Here is a 20,463-nt window from a genome sequence, read left to right as displayed (position 1 = left end):
TTTGAAAAATTCAATTTAATCACTTTTTTCTTTTGACCTTTTTTTTTTATGTCAAGAGGGTGTGCCAACTTTATACTTAACGTGGTTAATACCAAGCTAACCCAACGGTAACGAAACACAACAGACTCGAAGATAAAATATTTGACAAATTGCGTACCGGCCACTGCGCACTCATGATGCTTATGGAAATAATTTGCAGCATTTTATCTTTGACAATCATCACTCCTAAGACAATGTGCTCAAGGACCCGAAAACCCCTTAACTTTGTGATGTATCGAAAAAATACGTTGAGTACTCGGACCGTTTCGTAAATATCTAGAAATAAACAGAACTAGGAATAAAACATCGCATGGTCATATTAGTATTTTGCCACGAATATGACATCTTTTGGAAGAAATTCTTTCATTGTTCCTTTAGCCCACATTGCAGTCAAATATTTTTCGTGGTATCCTGGTCACAAGCAAACAAACGTGAAGGGCGCTCAGTGAAGCGCAGACCTCCGGCAAGGCCGAACCTCCCGAATTTGGTGACTGTTTCCCACCATTGAGCTGCTTATTTAATCCTCGGCCTGATGTGACTGGAAGAATCTGACATTATTGTCTTGGATACCGAGGAAAATAGTGAATTTTATTTTAATTTTGGGGGTGGGGGAGAAAAGTCACAATATTGAGCAAGAATGTTGCTATCAGAAGAGAGCAGACCTCCGCCAAGGCAAAACGGTCCTAGTTTGGCACAGCCCTGAATTGTGCTTAATTTCCCACCTCCTGCATGTGCCTCATGCCCCCCCCCCTCGCCCACACACTCTCCGATATTCTTATTTAGGTAAATGTTAACAACCCTTATCCTACAAAGGCAAAAAAAAAAAAAAATTCAGAATTTGCTCTTGAACCCACGGAGCAATTATTGAGCAACAGGGTGGCTATTGTTCATCAAAATCTTCAAGCCTGATTGATGTTTAAAAAAATTTTTTTTAAAGAATTTTCTCAATTTCATCCTCAGGAAAACCCGCCGTCCTCGCTGGAATGGGCGTCGGACCGCGTCTACCTGCCCCTCCATCTGGTAAGTGCTCTGCCGAACCGCTCTGCTGAGCATTTTGGGGATGTTTAAAGTGTTGAAAAGCAATTCCAGGAATGCTGCGAACAGCGTGATTTACCCGAGAGAAGACGTCGGTCCAAACTTTGGTCTTGGAAGCCCAAAAAATGGGTTGGCTGTTTTAACAATGCTTTTAGGTTGCGGAGTGCCCAAATTAACATGATGTAATTTTTAATCTCATGCATTGGGCTTTATTTTGAATTTCGTAGGGGTGCGCCAGCGCTTTCAATTCATAATGTGGTTTAGTGAATTTGGGTGTCGGGGTGGGAAAAGTGTGGGGAAACATTACCTCCCCCAAGGAGCTTATGTGTTGGTTGGTGAGCAGTGGGGGACTGGCCACCATTTGGCCACCATTTGAACCTCGTGCGGTTCCCCATTAACATCATTTGTTGACATTTATCTTCATTGACGAGGGAGTTTTTTTCTCAAAATTTTAAAACCCAAGAATCATCTCAAGAATTACTTAGCTCGATAAGTACCACTGTCACGGCCAACTTAAAAATACATTCGTCGTGTCTCTTATGTTTTCATCAAAAACGGAAAGTTGGACAAGAATATTTTTTTTGTTATTGTAACCCACTGTAAGATTTTGAACTCTGGCTTGACCGATGAAGGTGTTTTGAATCAGACAGATGATTCAGATTTTTGTCAGAATAAAATTCCGAAACTGATTAATCGGTTAAAAAAAATTTTTTTTGTTGGTTTTTTTTTTGGTGGGGCAAGAGGGTTGGAGGATGTTTGAAATTTTGTTGTAAATGTGTAACAAAAAAAAAATTCATGGATTTGAAGAACTAATCTCAACTGATTAAGTAATAATCGGATCGCCGACTAATCGGTTAGGCCCTAATTCGAACTTTAACACTGTGCTTGAATGTAGTAAAAAAACCAAACAAAACAAACAAAATACCTTTTTGATTCAGAATTAAAATGTATTACACATCAAAGATAACAATTGTTACCTAAATTTATGTCGAAACAGAACAACAAACTTCCGAGTTAAATTTTATTGAACTGAGCGTGGGCAGTAATTCTTTCATGTACCACCAGAGGGAGCTCACATACTACTGGTGGTCCGAGTTTCACACTTTGAGAATCACTGGATGTTGCTCAACCTTTATTCATCAAAAACCAAGCAAAAGTGTCACAAGCTGTATCTATTGTTGCATTTTAAAAAATATATATGTCGCAGGCATAGATAGTTGAGCAAAAATACTTCATTTTTAGTCGATCATTTTCCGATCAGTTCAGTGAAATAGGATCATTTTCCACGGCGCACTCGATGACCTCTCACGGCACATTGGTTGGGAATCTTGAGGTCGGCGTCGGCGGTATTGCAAGTGGCTAGTTTGTTTGGTGATCTGTCCGTGAGAAATTCTTCTGCCTTTCGTTGGTTTTGCCAATTTGCACTTGAGTCCGCCGCTCCAAAACGCTGAGTCCTCCCGCTGCCTTTTTAGTCTCCGCCCACGGTGCGATCACGAGGTGTGACGCCATGATGCCGTCTGGATAAAAGCAGCTGAGTTACAGCTTGTGTGTGCGCCCAAGAGCACATTTCGGCATTTTTTTTTTTCCCCCCGGCTCCAGCTGCCATTGTCTGTCCAAAACGACGGGGCTCTCTGTCACCTCATTTATTTATTTTTTTTCATTTGAAATGAAGGCCTTCTCTGTATTTTACGATGTTTCCTGGCAGCTGGCCAGTCTACCCGTCCATTTGTTGCTACTGCTTCTTTTGTGTTGTGTGCCGTGTTGTCGATAGCGCCAAAAAAACAAAACAAAACCAGGCAGCCTCCATTTTAGTTTCGGAGACAAGGTGGTGAAACAAAAGAGCTGCAACCTTGTAAGAAAAAAAAAAATCAATAAATAAATTAAAAACACCTCACAATGCTTATCCCGTTCATTTTTTAATTCCATGACTCGTTCATCTTTAATTCTGAATTTTGCTCCATGAAATTAGGTTGTGGTAATATCGCGTTTAAATATTTTAACCATCATTTAGATTTTAGATGTGATTTGGCAAGGTCGTTATCGGTGGCTTGTTGATTATTTATACCGATTTTGACTGAATATTCCGCGCATATTTTTTTTTACACGAACAAATTAGGAGACGCATGTTTAATTGATAAATTCCGTTTGGATGAAAGCTTTATTCCAATCGTTTCGACACAGTGAAGTCATATTTATTTGCCTAAAAATAGTTGAGTCTTGAATCGCTTCTACATATCTTATGTGGACAAGAGGGAAAGACTTGATTTGGTTTTCCAAAGTGATCATTTATTTCTAGGATGCATATTGATCATTTTTGTTGATTTTTAAAAACTTTTTTTAGAAGTGATGAATTTGATTGCAATTGTCCATATTGTGTACGTTGTTACTAAATCTTTCAATTTCTATTTGTCAATTATGTTTAGATTTTTGTGATTGTCATATTGAAAATTTTGGTTGCCTTTTTTTATTGTTGTCGTGGATATCATAACAAATTTCAATATTTTCACGACCGTATGAAATTTGATCATATGAAATTGTAAGCTTTTGGTTGTTGATTTAATTAGTAAATGAAAAGCACATTTCGTGTGCACACTGGCCAATTTGCAAATGCAGTAAAATGCTGGCGATTTTAGCACTTTCACATTTTGTTCAATTTTGTATGATTACAAAGACAAAAAAATAAAAAATAAATCCACGTGTTGCGTGTGAGAAAAGAACGCCAATGTATGGCGTATATAATTGATCACCTTTGTCATTATTACCTCAACACATAACTTGCCTCGTTGATAGTAAAAATTGTGTTTTCATAAAATATTGAGGCAGAAGTTGAGTGAACAGAGTCCTTTGCACTTGTCGGCTGAATTTATCAAGCCAATAAAATATTATTCTTCAGACTGAAGTCTTAATTTGGACATGAAAAAATTGAAAGCTGAGATGATGATAGCGGAGATCTAAGTAATATAAAGCTCATAAGATGAGATTTGTCTGCTGCAACATGTGACGGTCAAAACAGTCCAAAAAGGTTTAAAAAAAAAAAATCACCACTCCTTTTGAAACGATTCCAAAACGTGCATGTCAATGAACGCTGCATCCATAACATATCCTCGGGCTTCACTACAAGTCATTCTAATATTTGCCTGCTTGCATTGTTTGATGTCGAGCTGCGCGCGGAACAAGATGCCGAAGACAGTCGCGGCATTACTTCCTATTTTTCATCTTCGAATAACCTCCAAGCCCCCCTTTGCCTCCCCCTCCAAAAAAAAAAAGAGCCTGCTTGGGAATGGTGTGTGCTCATCAACAACACCGCGACAAAGACTGCCGCAGACCCGAGTAAGCACTGTTTGACTCCTCACTCGCTCAGTTTTAACGCCGCTTACTTTCCGTGCCTAAAACTTTTGGCCTCAGATGAACTTGAGCAACTTTAGGTGTTAACACCTTTTGGATAAGGGGTGGTGGTGGGGGGGTGGGGGGGACTGTGGGGGTAAAGCAACAGCCATCCTCCTCAGCTTCCTTTGGAGCATTTTGGAGGAAACGCAGTCGTTCATTGAAGTAGTCATTGTGTTAAGTAAAACAAGGGTTTGCAACTATTTAATTTTGAAAGTTTGATTAAAAAAAAAAAAAAAAAAAAAGTCTCCAAGTGTGGTCTGCCGTACCGGAATAATCGTAATACTTAACTATCTTTATAATTTCATATGAACCTGTGGCTCGAAAGCCAAGGGTGGAGAGCGTCTGTCACGGAAATGCACGATGGGCGTCGTCGCCAACCGCCTCTGGTAAATAAATCCACACGTTCTCCTTCCTTGTCGCCCGTTTTCTTGTTTGCAGCACCGGGCAAATGTTCCTCGATCATCATGCCGTGTGGTTTGCGGTTGAATAAAATACGCGGTGCCTCAACATGTTGTTTCCTGATGACAACACCAAAGGTCGAAGTTGATCTGTTGCAACAAGTTGTCGGAACAGATGTCAGAGGGTGTCAATCTAATTTTTTGTCATGGCAACATTGTCGTGACGGTTTCCCTTAGAGGGCAGTTATGACTGTGAATTTTGTGAAACCAGATAATAATGGAATGCATATGACAATTTGAAATTTTAGTTCAGACTTGAGCAAGCATCATGGAAGTTGACATGCCGGATTTGCTTTCGCGGGCCGTATAAAATGATGTGACGGGACAGGTCTGGCACCCGGGGGCCTTGGCTTTGACACCTGTGTTTTAGAGGGTCATTTGCCAGGTGTGCGCATGCGAGTCGCCGGCGACGATTCGTTCACGATTGTCCAGTTGAGTCGCCTTGGGCCACGTTGCTCGGTGTGTGGTGCGCAACTGTCCGGATTAGTTTATTGGGTTTGGTTGGAACCACAAAAGGGATCCATACCATCGGAAGCCGAGGACTCCCCGAGGTGTGTGGACGCATGTAAATGAAAATTCCGTGTGGCTGTGCTGCTAAATAGTTGAGGACGAGAACGTGCCGCGTGATGTATTAACCTGCGTGCTGTAGGTCGAAATGAATTTTCAATTTAGAGCTTCTTCCGGGTTTATAATCATTTTGGAAAAATCTTTGTTTTCCGAGTGGGTCTCGGTTCGATTTTTATTTTCATAATTTTTTTCCAAAAAATTACTAATAAACTAATTAGTAATTAGTTTTAGTATTAGTTTTTTGAAAGATTTTGTGCTTTTCTTGTGTGCACGATTAAAGGAAACCTCACAATGAGCAAAAACACCACAAAAATCTTATTTTAAAAATAACCAGCCACAAATCAAATACCGGCACTGCATAACCGTCCACAGACTTTGAATTACAGTAAGTGCATTGCATAATAATGCTTCTAATGTGTGATGCATCGTTACCCCAACGTCTTAAATAAATCTAGGATCGTTTTCGCTTTAGTTTCCGTGAACTAAAATAACCCTGTTTCCCAATTTCCCATGCGGTTCACCTAATTGGTGCTTATTCAAAAGCACCTGGAGTACATGTTTCTTCTTTTGCCATTTGACTTTTCAGCGAATGAAGATGGCCGGCCAGAATTGGAGCCGCTTGACCCCGCGCTGCACCACGACTAATTAGTAAATCATACATCTCTCTGAGGTGGGGATAGAAAGTCATTTCCTTTTGCGCTGAAAATGTGTGTGTGCTAATAACCACCTGGCCCGAGCACAGGTTACTTATTGGCTCTCCCCGGACTGTGAAAGTGAATATATCACATTTGCTTTTCGGTGTGGATCATATTTGACCCTCCGTAAGCCATCCAGGCTGGATGAGTGCAAGGGTCTCTTTGCTGTCGCACAATGGCGTGGAAAGGTCAGCCCTAATGAAGTCGGGGGGTGTGACCCCTGGTATTCAGTGACTCGGCGTGGGCCACCCCCGTCCCTCCGCCGCAACCATGCCGCTTAATCCCCGTTTGATCCTAATTGATAGGCATTAACACGATCCTTATCCAGGAGCTGTTGTTTTGTCTTGCGCGGCCCTCCTCTCCGCGGCGTCGCTGACACAAAGTGTGAAAGCGTTTAGCCAAATGTGAAATTGATATTTTTCCACGTTTGCGTGCCTAAAAATGCAGGCAGCGCCTCTAAACACCCGGCGAGTTGCTTTGAGGCTCTTAACGGGACTTAGCACGTGACCCCCCCCTTCCCGGAAATCCGACCCCAACCCATCAGTCCCCTGTTTTTCCTTTGGGTCCTTTTTCATCTGCATTGCCGGGGCGATGACCGCCTCTTTAACTGCTGACTAATTAGCCTCTTTTGGAATGTTTGTGTTGACTTTCAAGCTCACGCTGACAAATGTGTGAACACGGTGCCCGCTGAAAGTTGCTGCAGGTGCTGCAGCGAAGGCCTGAACTAACTTCAATCATGTTTAATTCACGCTTCAAGCAAAGCCCTCTTTGGCATTACCAGAAGCCACAAAGAACCTTCGGGACATTAATGCAAGGCAAGTTGAGTCATCTGAATTATATTTTATTTATTTATTTATTTTTTTTTAAAGGAAAGTCATCAAACACCACTGTCGTCCTATGTCCCCACACTGTTGGAATCTTAAAAAAAATTGACAAGTGTATGTGATAAAAATTTGTTAGCAATCGGCCATCATAAAGTGAGAGATGTTTTTTTTTCTTCCTCTGAACCATTACCGATTATCATCATTATGATCATCTCTAGCTTTTTAAAAAAAAATATTTATTTATTTATTTATTGATCTCTTTCTGAGACTTTCTTTGAGTCTCCTCAAAGTCGAACTGTCTACGAAATTTCAATTTGGGCGTGGAATCACCACTTGGGACTCATGAGTCATCATTTATTTATTTGAGCATTTAAAAAAATACATATATATATATATTCTTGCACTTTCAATTTGAAAAATGTCCTGTTTTTGATTCAGGGATGGACTTTTTCAAAATTAATTATTAAAGTAAGCAGTAGTTGCAGCCGTAATAGATTGTACACAATGTATGCATAAAATATAAATATTCAGACCATTTGTGTATCAGGATTTCATGCTTCAGTAGCACGGAGGTGGCATTCATTCACTTTTTGTCCACCGGGGGCCAGCATCACGCTGACACGCATAATTCACAAATAAAAGTTTCGCCACGAAGTGACTCAGAAAGCCGCCGTAATATTCGCAATTTTTCGCCGTCATTTGTGAACGTTAGTTAGCGTAGGTTTTGCGGTTTGGTCAAATACACAACCTGTAATGACAATAAAGATGGGGGGGGGGGGGGGGGAACAAACAAAAAAAAATTAAAGCATCTTTTTAGAGGCGCTGTAAAAGGGGCAAACATCTCATCCACAGTCATCTGGGAGTGAAAGCGGCAGCAGTGCTTTGAGACACCATGTGCAACAGTCCACTTCGGCACGCCAGGTGTTGCTTGGTTCTTGTTGGTTTCACACGGCGACTTCCTTCCTCCCCTGGAACGTGACGCTCGCGTCTCCGTAGAATTGGATATTTCTTCCCGTCTTGTTTACGGCACAGAATAATGAGCTCGCGGTATAAGCGCCTGATGACATAATCCGGAGACCGTGCTGAAGAAAAAAGAACTAATTACAGCGGAAAACTCCAGATTGCTACGGCAGTGGCGTACTCCACTTGACTGGCCCCACCTGTCCCACTTGATACGTGTCTCACGACCCAATTGTCAGGCGGGGCCGCAACGCCCCATCCCAGACACACGCATCCTTCTGTTGTCTTGACACTCGGATGAAATGTTCAGAACCATATATGGGGTGTCCTCAGTTGGCGGCATGCAAGGTTTTGAGGTTTTGAGCAGGAAAGCACACTGCGTTTGTACGTTTTATATCCCCCCCATCTGATTTTTCTTTCTATTCATGGTCTAAAAATATTTTTCAGACAAATATGTATGATGTTGTCGATTTGCATTAGCATGGGTTTCTGCCATAAATTGTCTGGGGGGGGGGGGAATCCATATCAGTTGGACCCTATTTTTTGGGGAGGGGGGGATAATCATTTATTTTGAAAATTATTACAGTGACAAAGCTATTAGGCTAACACCATGTTCGGTAGCCATGAAATCAATAATAGAGATGTCAGGATCACATTTTTTGTACAAGCGATGGAGTCACTTATTTTTAAAAAAATGTTTTCCTTTTACTCTGCTGATTCTGGGTTCCAATCTGATACCTCCGCAATGCTTAAAACTCTTTCAGTACCAGCCAATTCTAGACCAAGTCTGAAAAGACGTTTAAAAACGTCTTTGGGAGTGAATGAGTTAAAGAAAAAAGAAGTCACACTGTGAGTGAGACTAAAAAGCAGGTGTCAAACTCAAAGACCGGGGGCAAGATCCGGCCCGCCAGATCAATTTGTGGCCCGCGAAAGCAAATCATGTGTGTCAACTTGCTAACTTCTGTACGGAAATGTCAAATTGTCATGTGTCATAAATAACGTTGAGATTTTGCAAGAATATCGTTACAGAGTTTACACTCACTTGAACAAACTATTCAAATTGACTTGACTGATTTCAAAACTCGTAATGTATTCATTTGTTGTGTACAAGTAATCATTTTGTGCTTTCACTGTCATAACGGGAAGACGCAACTCCAAAATTGGCCCGCGACTAAAATGAGTTTGACACCCCTGGACTAAAACAACGGTGAAACTCTGCAGTTCGTTTCGCACGACGAACCGAAACATACTGACTACGGCTGTCCAATTATGTAGTCTCACTCATAGAAAATACTTTTTAATTCACTGGAAGCTTCAATCAATAATTGCACTTCTCAGGAAGCACAAACATGCGTGTGTGTGTGTGTGTGTTTTACTCCGAGGCGACACAATGTTAAGCTGGTTCAGATCGTGTACAATCAGGCACGCATGTTCAACCCTCATGTCAGCGCAAGCCGGCTCTGGCGCTCTATCATATCTTGTTTTCCAACATGAGCCTTATTGCCAGAACATCACACGTCACATCTTTCTCCTTGCTAACTGCGGGCATGACAGATGAAAACGTTCATGTAAAACGCCGCCGTGATGTGTGCGCATCACTGCGGGGAGTGGGTGGGTGGGGTTGGGGGGTTGGGACACTTGTTTTTGTTGTTGTTGGTGCACGGAAAGCTTGTGAAGTGAATCGTTTTAAGATCACAATGCGCACTTTATTCCCTTCTCAGGATAGAGTTGTCAAATCTTCAACCGGTGGACCATCGTTTTCATTCCTTTTCCTCTACCATGCCGTCTCTCCTCTTTCCCATTTGTGAACATGCATCTCATATATATATATATATATATTAGAGCTGTCAAACGATTAAAATATTTAATCTAATTAAAAATGCAACTGTCATAATTAACTCAAATTCACAAAAAATTAATCGTGATTACTCACGCAGTTTTTTTTATCATTTCTGAATTTCCTTTTATATTTTTTTGTCCTATTTTCCCCATTTTAATGCTCTCATCAACATGGAATCATGAATCAGTTTTCTATGTGCAAAATGCAAATGTTTACTGAAATAACAATTTCGATTTTCAATTTTACATGAACATTTTTCACTTGGAGCAGTTATTTACACATAATCTCTCACACAATATTACTGTCCGTCAACAGCAGTGAAAAAAATATTTTGTCACACAACAGCTGCTTTAACAGCTCTTTTTATGGAATCAAAACAGAGCAATATAACATTATAAAGTGCTCATCTAAGGTAAACTAGTACTCGGCCTACAGTGGATTTAAGCCATGGTTGCATACTTCGTTTTTCTCAAGTTTGCTTTGAACATAGCGGTCAGGCTATGTGGATTCTGTTGGTCCTTCTTGCGCGGAAGTCTCACTGCGGTTTTGTGTAGACATCATGTCGGATGACTACACTTGGTTTGCTGACAACACTGAAGACGTTTTATTTTTGCTAGGTCGCTACCATTGCACCGCTGAACTTCACCGTCACTGTCAGACGAACACATAGAAGCTCCACCCGCTTTATTTATATGGACACGGAACGCTGTAACCTTCCACACAAAATAGTTCCAAACAAGTAACAATCGCGTCAGTGGCATACATCGTATACCTGTATGATACAGGTAACTTTGGTCTTGTCAGTGGAACAATCTGGCAACTTTTTAAAAGTAAACTTTTCATTCATAAACTCTTTAAGTATCAGTTTTCGGTGTCTCGCGCTGCCGTGGCTGGCAAAACAAACGTGCGTGGACCTACGCAGCGCGCTTGTTGTTTTGTTTCTGGTTTATTTATAGAGCAACGTAACATCCGCTCTGACGTGTGCCACGTTAGTCTCGCGAGAAAAAAATTTATCCCGTTAAAATTCATTTAAATTAATGCCAATGAAAACGCACTAAACTGACAGCTCTAATATTTATATATATATCTGAAAATAAAACGATCTTTCAGGAGCTCAAATAAGAGTTGTAATTCCATTCCAGTCCACATGGACCAGTCCAACTTGACTTGTCAACGGGACCCCTTCTGACACGCAGGCGCACACACGCACCTCCCGACAATCGCACTCGCCATCAAGGGCGCCATCGCCTTTGCCGCTAATGAGTCTGTTTGCTTACTAGATTTCCTTGTGGCTTTGTGTTGTGACGAGGCGGGGGGAAGCAAGCCATGCATTGCAGAACAATTAATCGGGTTTCTTCAAATAACAGCAGTGTGAAACATACCTGAAGTGTCTTCACCTGGTTGTGTTCTGGAAAACCGGATTTTAGCCGCGAGTCTTGTCAAACTGTGGACACATACAGTTGTACCTCTACTTACAAAATTAATTGGTTCTGGAAGAAATTTCTTAACTAGAAAATTTTGTAAGAGACGCGTTTTCCATGTAAATGCTCTAATCCGTTCCAAGCCCCCCCCAAAATTCAGACATAAATGTTTCCTAAAGCATAAAAATGCATCAAAATATATAACAAATACATGTTAGAATTATATTATTGCACAATAAATGAGAATTGTGCGTAACGTAAAACACAAAGAACAGGAAAGAATAAAAATGATGGTCATTTAACTTTTAACTGCGTCCAAATAATTTTTTGCCCTCTTTAATTCATGTTCTCTCTCAGAAGTGGTTTTTGCCTGGCGTTTGGTAAAGAACGAATCCAAGGACGTTTGCTTTTGTCGACAATCCTTCGAAAATGTCCAAGGCAAACATCAGCATAGTGAGCGATCGCCAGACTGGTGAACACTTTTTCTGGGTGATTCACATTTATGTAAAACTATCGGAACACAAATGAGGACGCTGCATAGACACATATCTATCTATTCTACACACACAGACACATACGGTAGAGGTCCCTCTTAGCCAATGGGATGCCAGGAAGATACTCGGTAACAGCCAATGGCAGAGCAGCTGGCGGTCTGTTGCATTGAGGAAATTTGGAGCTGCGAGTAGCAGCCCATACTTTATTTTTACTTTTCGTGTCTTGAAATTTCTTTCGGAACAAAAGGCAATATTTTCCTGTCGAGGCGTTTCATAACCTGAAAATTTTGTATGAAGAGACGACCGTAAGTAGAGGTACCACTGTACTTTAAAATGATGGCAAAAGATTGCATTTTATGGCAAAATTATAGGATTCGCGAGGCATGTTTGTGGGATGCGTTGCCATTGTCGGGACATTGGTGCTAACGTTGGCGGGCTGACGCTCCCACTTTGGTTTGAACGTCCGATAAAACACGGCAGTTTTGTGTGAAGTTATCAGCAATGGATGAATTGATGTTTGCATTTTCCGCGCTGTCAATTCCAACTCATGTGATGCGTTTGTGGAAAGAGATGGAAATGAAATGGATTTTAGGCGAACGCTGTTTTGACGTTTCATTTGAATATCTTGACTACCGTATTTTCGGGAGTATAAATCGTACCAGCCATAAAATGCATCATCAAGAAAAAAAACAACAACATATCAGTCACACTGGACTATAAGTCCCTTTTTTGGGGGAGGGGGGGGGGTGTATTTGATCAAATCCAACACCAAGAACAGATGTGTCATCTTGAAAGGCATATAAAAATAAAATTAAAATTGAAGAACAACAGGCTAGCAGGTGTACGATATGCTAACGTTACATGACGCATAAGCAACGAACGGAGAACGTGCCTGGTATGTTCACGTAATATATTAAGAGATATTCGGATAGCTATAGCATAAAGAACATGCTAACAAGTTTACCAAACCATCGCTGTCACTCTAAATCACAAAATCCAATGAAATCTTCATCCTCTGCGTCACTTTTAAAGAACTCCACGAACTCCGGTGGTAGAAGATGCGGCGCTATTAGTCGCACCAACGACCAAACTATGAATTAAAAACTGCGACTTATAGTCCGGAAAAATACGGTCATTGATTTCGTAACACTTTAACGAAAAATGCACTTCACGCATAAGTCTGTGTCATTCGGTTTTAGCAATACGACTTCAGTCAAGTTTGCCGGCTCCCTGGTTGACCCGTCAACTTAACCTCTGGCATCTACCGTCGGTTTTCTCGATTCATATTTTCAGATACTTTATAACATGACGTCGTTTCATCATCGCGGGGGTGATCATGAGGTTGATTCGCAGCAGCATTCCATTTTCGCCGACATCTGTCGACACCAAGGCGCACTGTTACGTGGCTTTATTTGCACGTGGGGATCGGCTCGCCATTTTTGAGGCTTCACTGTATGTTTGCTTATCTGTCCGGCCATCCTGCCCCTATTCAAACGGCGTTCCTTCTATTCAGCCTCTTCTCTCGCTGGCTAGGCTTTTTTTTTTTTTTTTTTCTCCTTCAGCTTTCCTTATTTGGGGACCAGATGGTGAGGGCCACGGAAGCGGCTCTTTTGTCTGGCTGCCCTTGTGAAAAGAGTCTGTCCTCCTTAATGTAATCGGTGGCACCGGAAGGGTCCATTTCGGAGTGTGAAAGGAGAACAATCGGGGCCTTGGACACGTCTCGATTACATAAATGCGGAGTTCATCTTCTGAGCCAGCCCCCTCTTCTTCTCCCAGGAAGATCCCCCGTCTTTGATCACTGGAGGGTGGAGGTGCTGATCCCACCTCAGCGGGGCCAAAGGCCGAGCCCACTCCCCCATCCCCTGTTTACCCTGCACTTGGCTACCGCTGACCCCTCTTTCCGGAAGCAACCGCGGGGCGCTGATGTGACACCGAGACCCGTCTAGACACCCTTGCCTGTTGCTCCGGTGTTGCCAAGAGGACGTCATGAACTCTGACCTCCAATATCGTTGGAAAAGAGCCACTCTGCTCTTTTTTGAAAATTTTCATTTTCCGCAGCCGAGGTGCCCGGGAGAGCAAGCGGGCTGGCCGTTGACCCGCTTCATCTGCTCACAACCACAAGTCGGAACATTGTTTCAAATTTCAATATTAGATAGATGTCAAATCATACTGCTTACGACTGGCAGAGTCTTATTTTTAAATTTTAAAAATGTATTTCAATAATGATAGATTGACTTTATGAGTCGGAAAAAATGTATTGCTGACCACCTGCTGTGCACTGTACTCTCCAGCTTTTGAATGACATTTTGAAATATCTTTTTTTTGGGGGGGGGCGGAAATGTTATTTGAAAACGGATGAAGGACGTGGTTGACCGATTGATTTTCGTCGGACGTTCTGTTCATCTCAAAAAGGATGCGTTCTGATACGGAAGCTCCTCTCATCTCCGGTTGTTGCGATCGGTGCCGCGGTCATGGCCGCCGCCGACCCCGCCCTCTCTTGCCCGCCATTCAACGGCGGTTAAAATGGCCGTCTGAGTGACGGAGGGGAGAGTAGGGGGAGACGCCCGCGACGGCGAGCTCGGGCTACGCTCGACTGAGCGGGGCCTGGCCTCATACGCTCGCCTGAAACACAGATGATGATTTCTTTTCCCCGTGTACGCAATTACAGTTTAATTGCTGTTTTCGTACCGATATCCCTTTCACTTATTTTTGTATTTTTCTCATGATCCGTTGTCGATAGAATTGCGCTTTCATTTCCGGGCACGCAGAAACAACTCACAAATTCAACGCCGGGCAGTGACTATTGTCGCCCGCAGATAAGAAATATTGCATTATTACCCCCATGGGTTTAAATTTCGCGATCGCTAATCATTTTTGTCTTATTTAACGGTCTATGCGCCATATTTTTCCCCGTGGCTTGTTTGATTCATCCGATTTACGCTCGCACTGGCAGATAGTCTTCCCGTTCCGATCGGAGTTTCACCGCAATCAGGAAGAGGACCGATTCCGGGACTTTTCCGAATGTTCCCACCAGTTGCATTCCAGGACGCTGCTACTTCACACCACCCTTTTGCTGTTCAAAAAAAGCGAACGTTCCTCCAGCACGGTGCGCAAAAGCTCAGCTGAAAGGCAGCCGAAATGAACATCTACGCTGCGTTTTGGTTTTTTGGGGAACCGAGCGTGGCCTTTATTGCAATTTTATGGTGAGCATTAACCTCCTTTGAACCCCACGCCCACATCTTTGGCGAGCTGCTGTTTTCAAGTCAGGTTTAGCGTGATGCATGATGGGAACCTGTTTGTAATCCTCTGCTTTCCCAGCACTGTATCCACGCGCTTTGTTTGTCGGCTCCATTGTTGTCCTGCTGTCATTTTGTCCGGCGAAGTGCTCATGCATCGCCTTTTAATTGCGCGCAGGTTTTGTTTTTTGGGTTATTTTTTGAATAGCGGAATGTAGCGGGTCGATCAGCGGTGATTGAACCCCTTTTTTGTTCTCTACGTGTGCGCCAAACAGGTTGGATCAAGCCAATGACGGTTAGAATCGCTTGACTAAATGAGTCGATTCCGATTTGAAATGACTCAAAAGACGCAGGCCTGACTGACACTTAACAGCATCTCAATTGCAGTGTGTAGCCGAGTGGATGTTTGGTGAAGAGGGGGCAAAAAAATGTCCAAACAGTCTATTTTTAGGCTTACCTATTCATGCTGAGTGACACTTTGCCATTGGCCCTTGCCATGAACATTTTTTTTTCTCTTCTTCTTCTTTTTCCTCCACTTTTCCGCAGCGCAGAGGGCTGGTGGCGGTCTTGGAGGAAGATGTCATGAGCAGGATGGGCTTCATAAATTTATTTTATTTTTTTTTTTTGGAAAGATGATGATGTTGCCACTGTTGCCGGAGCAGCACCGAGATCCCACTTTGTGCTTCTCTCAGCCATGATGCAGAACCACCAGGTGAGTTGGGAAATCCAAGTGGGGACTGAGGTGAGTGTCCTTAACCCCCCCCCCCCCCCCCCCCAACTCCGTGTGTGTCAAGCAACAATAGCAAGTCGCCACGAGTAGGCATGACGGGGTTTGATACGTTTTCATTTGTCAAACAAACTGGCAAGTCTCAAAATGTGGAAGCACAAATTCTATTGGTGCCCTTTTCTGTCCCCATGAAAATACTTGGAAAAAAAAAACATTTTTTGAAAACATGGACAAAAACATACAGTATATATTTTTTCTCCCCTCAATAATTGAATTTTTTTGGGAGGGGGGGCAGTTGTCACTTTTAAATGATGTCCTCGAGGCAAATTGTCACTTTCTAAAAGATATATGCAATTTAAACATAAACAAATAGAAAGGCAGATTCATTTTTGGTGAGATTAAAGCATGGTGGCAAACATACAGCCCGCGGGCCAGAACCAGCCCCCAATGAGGTTCGATCAGGCCTGCAGGATCATTGAAAAGTGAAAAAAAATCCATAAAAGACATGAATATTTTTAATAAGGTGCAATTTATGGAGTATCCGCTAGGGGACACACTGTTTTGATCAGAACAAAGGAAAGACATATTTTGGTTATTTATAGCAGAGTGTGGTATAATTTTAATGGTCCGGCCCACGTGACATCTACCGAGGCCGTATGTGGCCCACAATGTGAATAGAGTTTGACACCCCTGGATTAAAGTATCATATCTTAAAGCACAGGTGTCAAACTCAAGGCCCGGGGGCCAGATCTGGTCCACCACATCATTTTACGTGGCCTGCGAAAGGTTTGTGGTTTCGTCGATTGTAGTCGTAAAGTAAATCCTGAAATATTACTCGGCACCTCTCTTTCGCCACAATAAATCACAAACTTTCAACAGAAGTCGGTGTGAAGTTTTTTTTTTTTGTTTGTTTTTTTAATATGAAATAGACCCTTGTGAGGATGGAATGGTTTTGTTGAAAGTCAGCTCAAAACCTTCGGGTCATTTAAATTAGAAAGTGGGGTTTGAAGTGAATTAATTCAAACTCTGTTGGAATATCAATTGCAATATCAAATAAATTAATCCATAACATCATTGTGCTCACCACCCATTGGAGCTTACGTCCAATGGAACGCAAATTCTCAGCCAGCCAAACTATGGAGGATTCCACCCCCCCCTACTCACTCACTCAAAGAATTTGTGTGAAATGAGAGTTGCCTGGGTGTGACTTTTGCCCAAAGCATCCGCTGGCTATTGTGCGTCCAGTCAAACCTCTGCAGGCACCAGCGCCCTGACTTCCATACATGAGAGATCAAGGGTTACCAAGGTGCTTCGCGGGGCTCGGGCCTCAATGCGAGCCACGAAATGCTCATTTCCTTTGCATGTTAGCTTGCCCGAGCGGGGATTCAGACAGAATCATTGACAGTTTTTTTTCTCTCTCTCTCTCTCCCCCTTCCGTCATCAATGAAAACAAACCTCGTCGTCGGTCTGCCACGGCAATCTTCTGCTTGTACAGTACGCAGCTTTTTGTCCCACCTTTTTGTTTCTCCAGACTGGAGGCACCTCGCAAGTCGTCCCATCCACTTCTCCTTCTTGCCGCTGAACCACGCCACGGCATTAACTTGTATTCTAACAAGATTAAAATATATTCGTCCTGGGGATTAGCATAGTTAGGTGTCCTTTCACCTCGCCACAGTGGGCTTTGATCTGCGTTGCGAGGCTGAGAGTCCTCCTGGCTCGGACCTTGCCGTTCGAGTGCCAAGTGTGAAATTGGCCTGATGTCATCCCCATTCTTCACCTTTTTACGTCTTTCACCACTTTTAATGATGTTTCCGCCACGACGCTCGGGCACCTTCGAGCAGATTCCGCTGCGGCCCGGAGGAAGCGTGTGTAAATGGCACAGTAGGGGAGGAGGTGGTCATGGATGGATGGGGCTTTTTATTTATTTATTTTTTAATTTACTTATTTTTGGGGTTGTATATAACAGGCAGCTACAGTGGAAGATCTGAAGAGGAATGTTCCGAAAATTCTACAGTTTGGAGTTAAACCGTATGTTCTGGAAAGCCTCAAAAGTCAGAAATTAAAAAAAATAAAAAAAAACTCAACAAGTGCTTTTTCTTTTCTTTTTTTTGGGGGGGGGGGCGTATGATCCCCAATCCCCCACCACTCCACAAAGTTCACAAACAAATGAACTTGCAATGATTTTATTTTGTTGAATTTTTTTTTAAGAGCCAAAGACAATAAATTTGGTTTTGTTCAAATTTAGCAATAGTTTGTTGCCGTCCATACAGTTTTTCAGTGCATTCACTTCACTTTCAACAGTATTCAGAAGCTGCTAGTTTTTTTGCCAGCAAGGTAAGAGCATTACATTCCGCTAATAAAACTTATTTGATTATTTCTGAAATGTTGTATCTTCATATACTGTATATAATCAAAATAATTAAGGGCTTATTACAGATCCTTGAGGTACCTCATGAGACATCTTTCATAGCATGGATTGTATGTTGTTAAAGTGAACATTGATTTAGTCATCCAAGTAGTGGAGTGTGTTGGAGGAATCTGGCTTCAAGTGTCAACTGTTTTTTTTGTTTTGTTTTTTTAAACAGATTTATTATACAAAATATGTCTTTACGTGAAGCTGCCCCATGTTGCAGAACTTTGGGGTCCGCTGAACTGGGCTGAAAAATGATCAATTACATCATTAATTAATCGACTTAGACTGCAAAAAAGTTTGTCTTTCAACCCTACTTATGCACACAATCATTTTTATCAAACTGATGTGTATTGAACACACAAATGTTACAGTCAACATTACTTGTACTCGTATTTTTGATTTTGTTTTTTGACTGAAATATTTCACTTGACTTCCTTTGAGAAATCGTATTTTGTATTTATCAGGCTTTTATCTTGCACTGTTTTCCATTTTGATGCCAGTCTAGAATTGTTGGCGCCACTCCTGGAAAGTATTTCACACAATTGCTGCCTGCCAGCTATTCCTGGATAGTTGTTAAGTTCCCTGCCACCTACGTAAAATATTCAAAGCTGCGCTTGGAAAAGGTCTCCGCAATTCGCCGACATTTTTGGACGACCACCTGAAACCCCCTCAAAAAGAGGTTACTCAGTTCAGCCTCACTTATCCTTTTTAGAGAGCCAATCACTGTTATCCTGGGATACTAAACACGAATCCACACAAGACTGTGTGGAGGGTGCTGCAGTTTTGGTTAACAAATACTTCAAATAGTCTCTGTTCCAATTCAATGTCAGTGTGTGATCAGAAGATTTGAGACTTCTTGTAACGTTAGTTGTGTTTAAGGAGTGGCGCAACCTGTGACTAATAAGGGCAAGGGGTTCAGTTACAAAAAAGGTAGATCACTCTGTCTATGTACCATTAGATGTTTTGGTTTGTAACAGAATTTAATGGTCTCCGCAATTAACGATTGACGGGTGAATCGTGATTTTTCTGTGAGCTTGAGATAAGGGGGTCTGCTCTTGAGAGACTGGTCTGCATGAGTGCAACAGGTCTCCACCGTTCCCTTGAATGTGGGGCATTAAAAACAAGCACTTATTTGTCGTAACTGGGCGACTCCTTCTGACAACTAATTGAGGCTTCGTCTCTGTTTGACAAATTACGGCCTTCAATTTCCATGCTCATCGTATGCTGAGAAATTATTGACAATTTCTCACTGTATGCACCGATGGCTAGAAAGCAAAGTGTGTAGAGTCTCTGTCACTGAAACACATGCTGCAGGCAGTGATTGATTCCCCCCCCCCCCCCCCCCAACAGCCTTTTAAAACATCACCACCCTTCCTCTCTTTGTGGCATTGTGCATCTTACTTGGCAATCCGGGTCATGGCACCAATTGAAATGTTCTTTTACTACTTTAACTGGTCCTTTTATGTTTTTATTAATGTTTTAGATGCACTACTCTAAGATTAACCACCCATTGACATTGTATTCTCAGTTGAACTATTGAATGGGTGCCAGAGAGATCTAGAAACGGCCCTGGAGTTTATTCTGCCAGATGCGGCTGAAGGTTTAGTCTGACCAAAATGGCTCCTCCTCTTATTATGTCTTGGCTGGCCCCCCACACGGGGTGGCTCTGCCTAGTCCATGTCACAATGTGTGACTCCCGGATCTTAATGTGCAAGTAGCCAAATCTACTATGCTTTTGTGGTGGCCCAAAAAAAAAAAGAAAAAAAATATTTTTTATATATAATGCATTAAATGATGTAGAACCTCAAAACTTGATAGTCACATTTTTTTTTTTTGTCCCCTTGCAGTGTGTGGGTGGACGCGCAGTGTTCGATCAAGTGTTTTCATGCGAGCCCACTTGAGTCGCATTGGGCCAACGCCATGTCGCTCTGTGCGCAATTCCTTAATTTCAACCAAATAAAATGTCACCATCGCGTTCACATTATCGTCATATTGGGCCAACTTGACCGAACCGTGCGCGGGGTTTTTTCCCCCCTCTGATGGTTCAGGATTCCCTGTCCCGGCCTGAACTTTTTGGGAGCCTCCTGCATCTGGTGAATATTTCTCACACAGCACGAGAGCGACTAAGTACATACACAACTGAATGAAGTGTGTGTGTGCGTGTGTGTGTGTGTGTCTCAGACAAGGAGGAAAATAAAGGCGGATGATAGTAAGATATGTGTGAGCGTGAGAGAAGGGGAAGAGAGTTTGGGTGGGAAGGCTCTGTGTGGAGAATGGGTTAGCGAGGGGTGGGTGGAGGCAAAAAAAGGGTTTGGGGGGCGGGGGGTATAAACCAGCCACCTGCAGCCATGACAGGCTTTGACCTTC

General features: G+C 42.4%; 1 protein-coding gene across 9 annotated transcripts in view; it reads left to right on the top strand.

Moving 5' to 3' along the window:
* The window catches only part of LOC147187191 (uncharacterized), a 29,954-nt gene that overhangs the window by 3,757 nt on the left and 5,734 nt on the right, over nucleotides 1-20,463 (top strand). For 2 of the 9 annotated variants that reach the window (XR_015099037.1, XR_015099036.1), the window contains exons 2-3: nucleotides 1,000-1,059; nucleotides 15,508-15,668. Coding sequence is in view for 1 of the 9 variants with exons in the window: in XM_086102289.1 (XP_085958415.1) it covers nucleotides 1,000-1,059; nucleotides 15,589-15,668; nucleotides 17,215-17,265 (191 nt within the window). In the remaining 8 variants the exon portion in view is untranslated. Of the gene's footprint in view, nucleotides 1-999; nucleotides 1,060-15,502; nucleotides 15,699-17,178; nucleotides 17,771-20,463 lie in introns of those variants that run through there. The other 7 variants (XR_015099041.1, XR_015099040.1, XR_015099035.1 and 4 more) reach the window with 7 other exon arrangements.

The sequence above is a fragment of the Hippocampus guttulatus genome, chromosome 21 (assembly GCF_054856545.1).
Source record: "Hippocampus guttulatus isolate MCC_2025c chromosome 21, RoL_Hgut_1.0, whole genome shotgun sequence".
In the NCBI taxonomy this organism is placed as follows: Eukaryota; Metazoa; Chordata; class Actinopteri; order Syngnathiformes; family Syngnathidae; genus Hippocampus; species Hippocampus guttulatus.
This window is presented reverse-complemented; position numbering and strand designations above follow the sequence as displayed.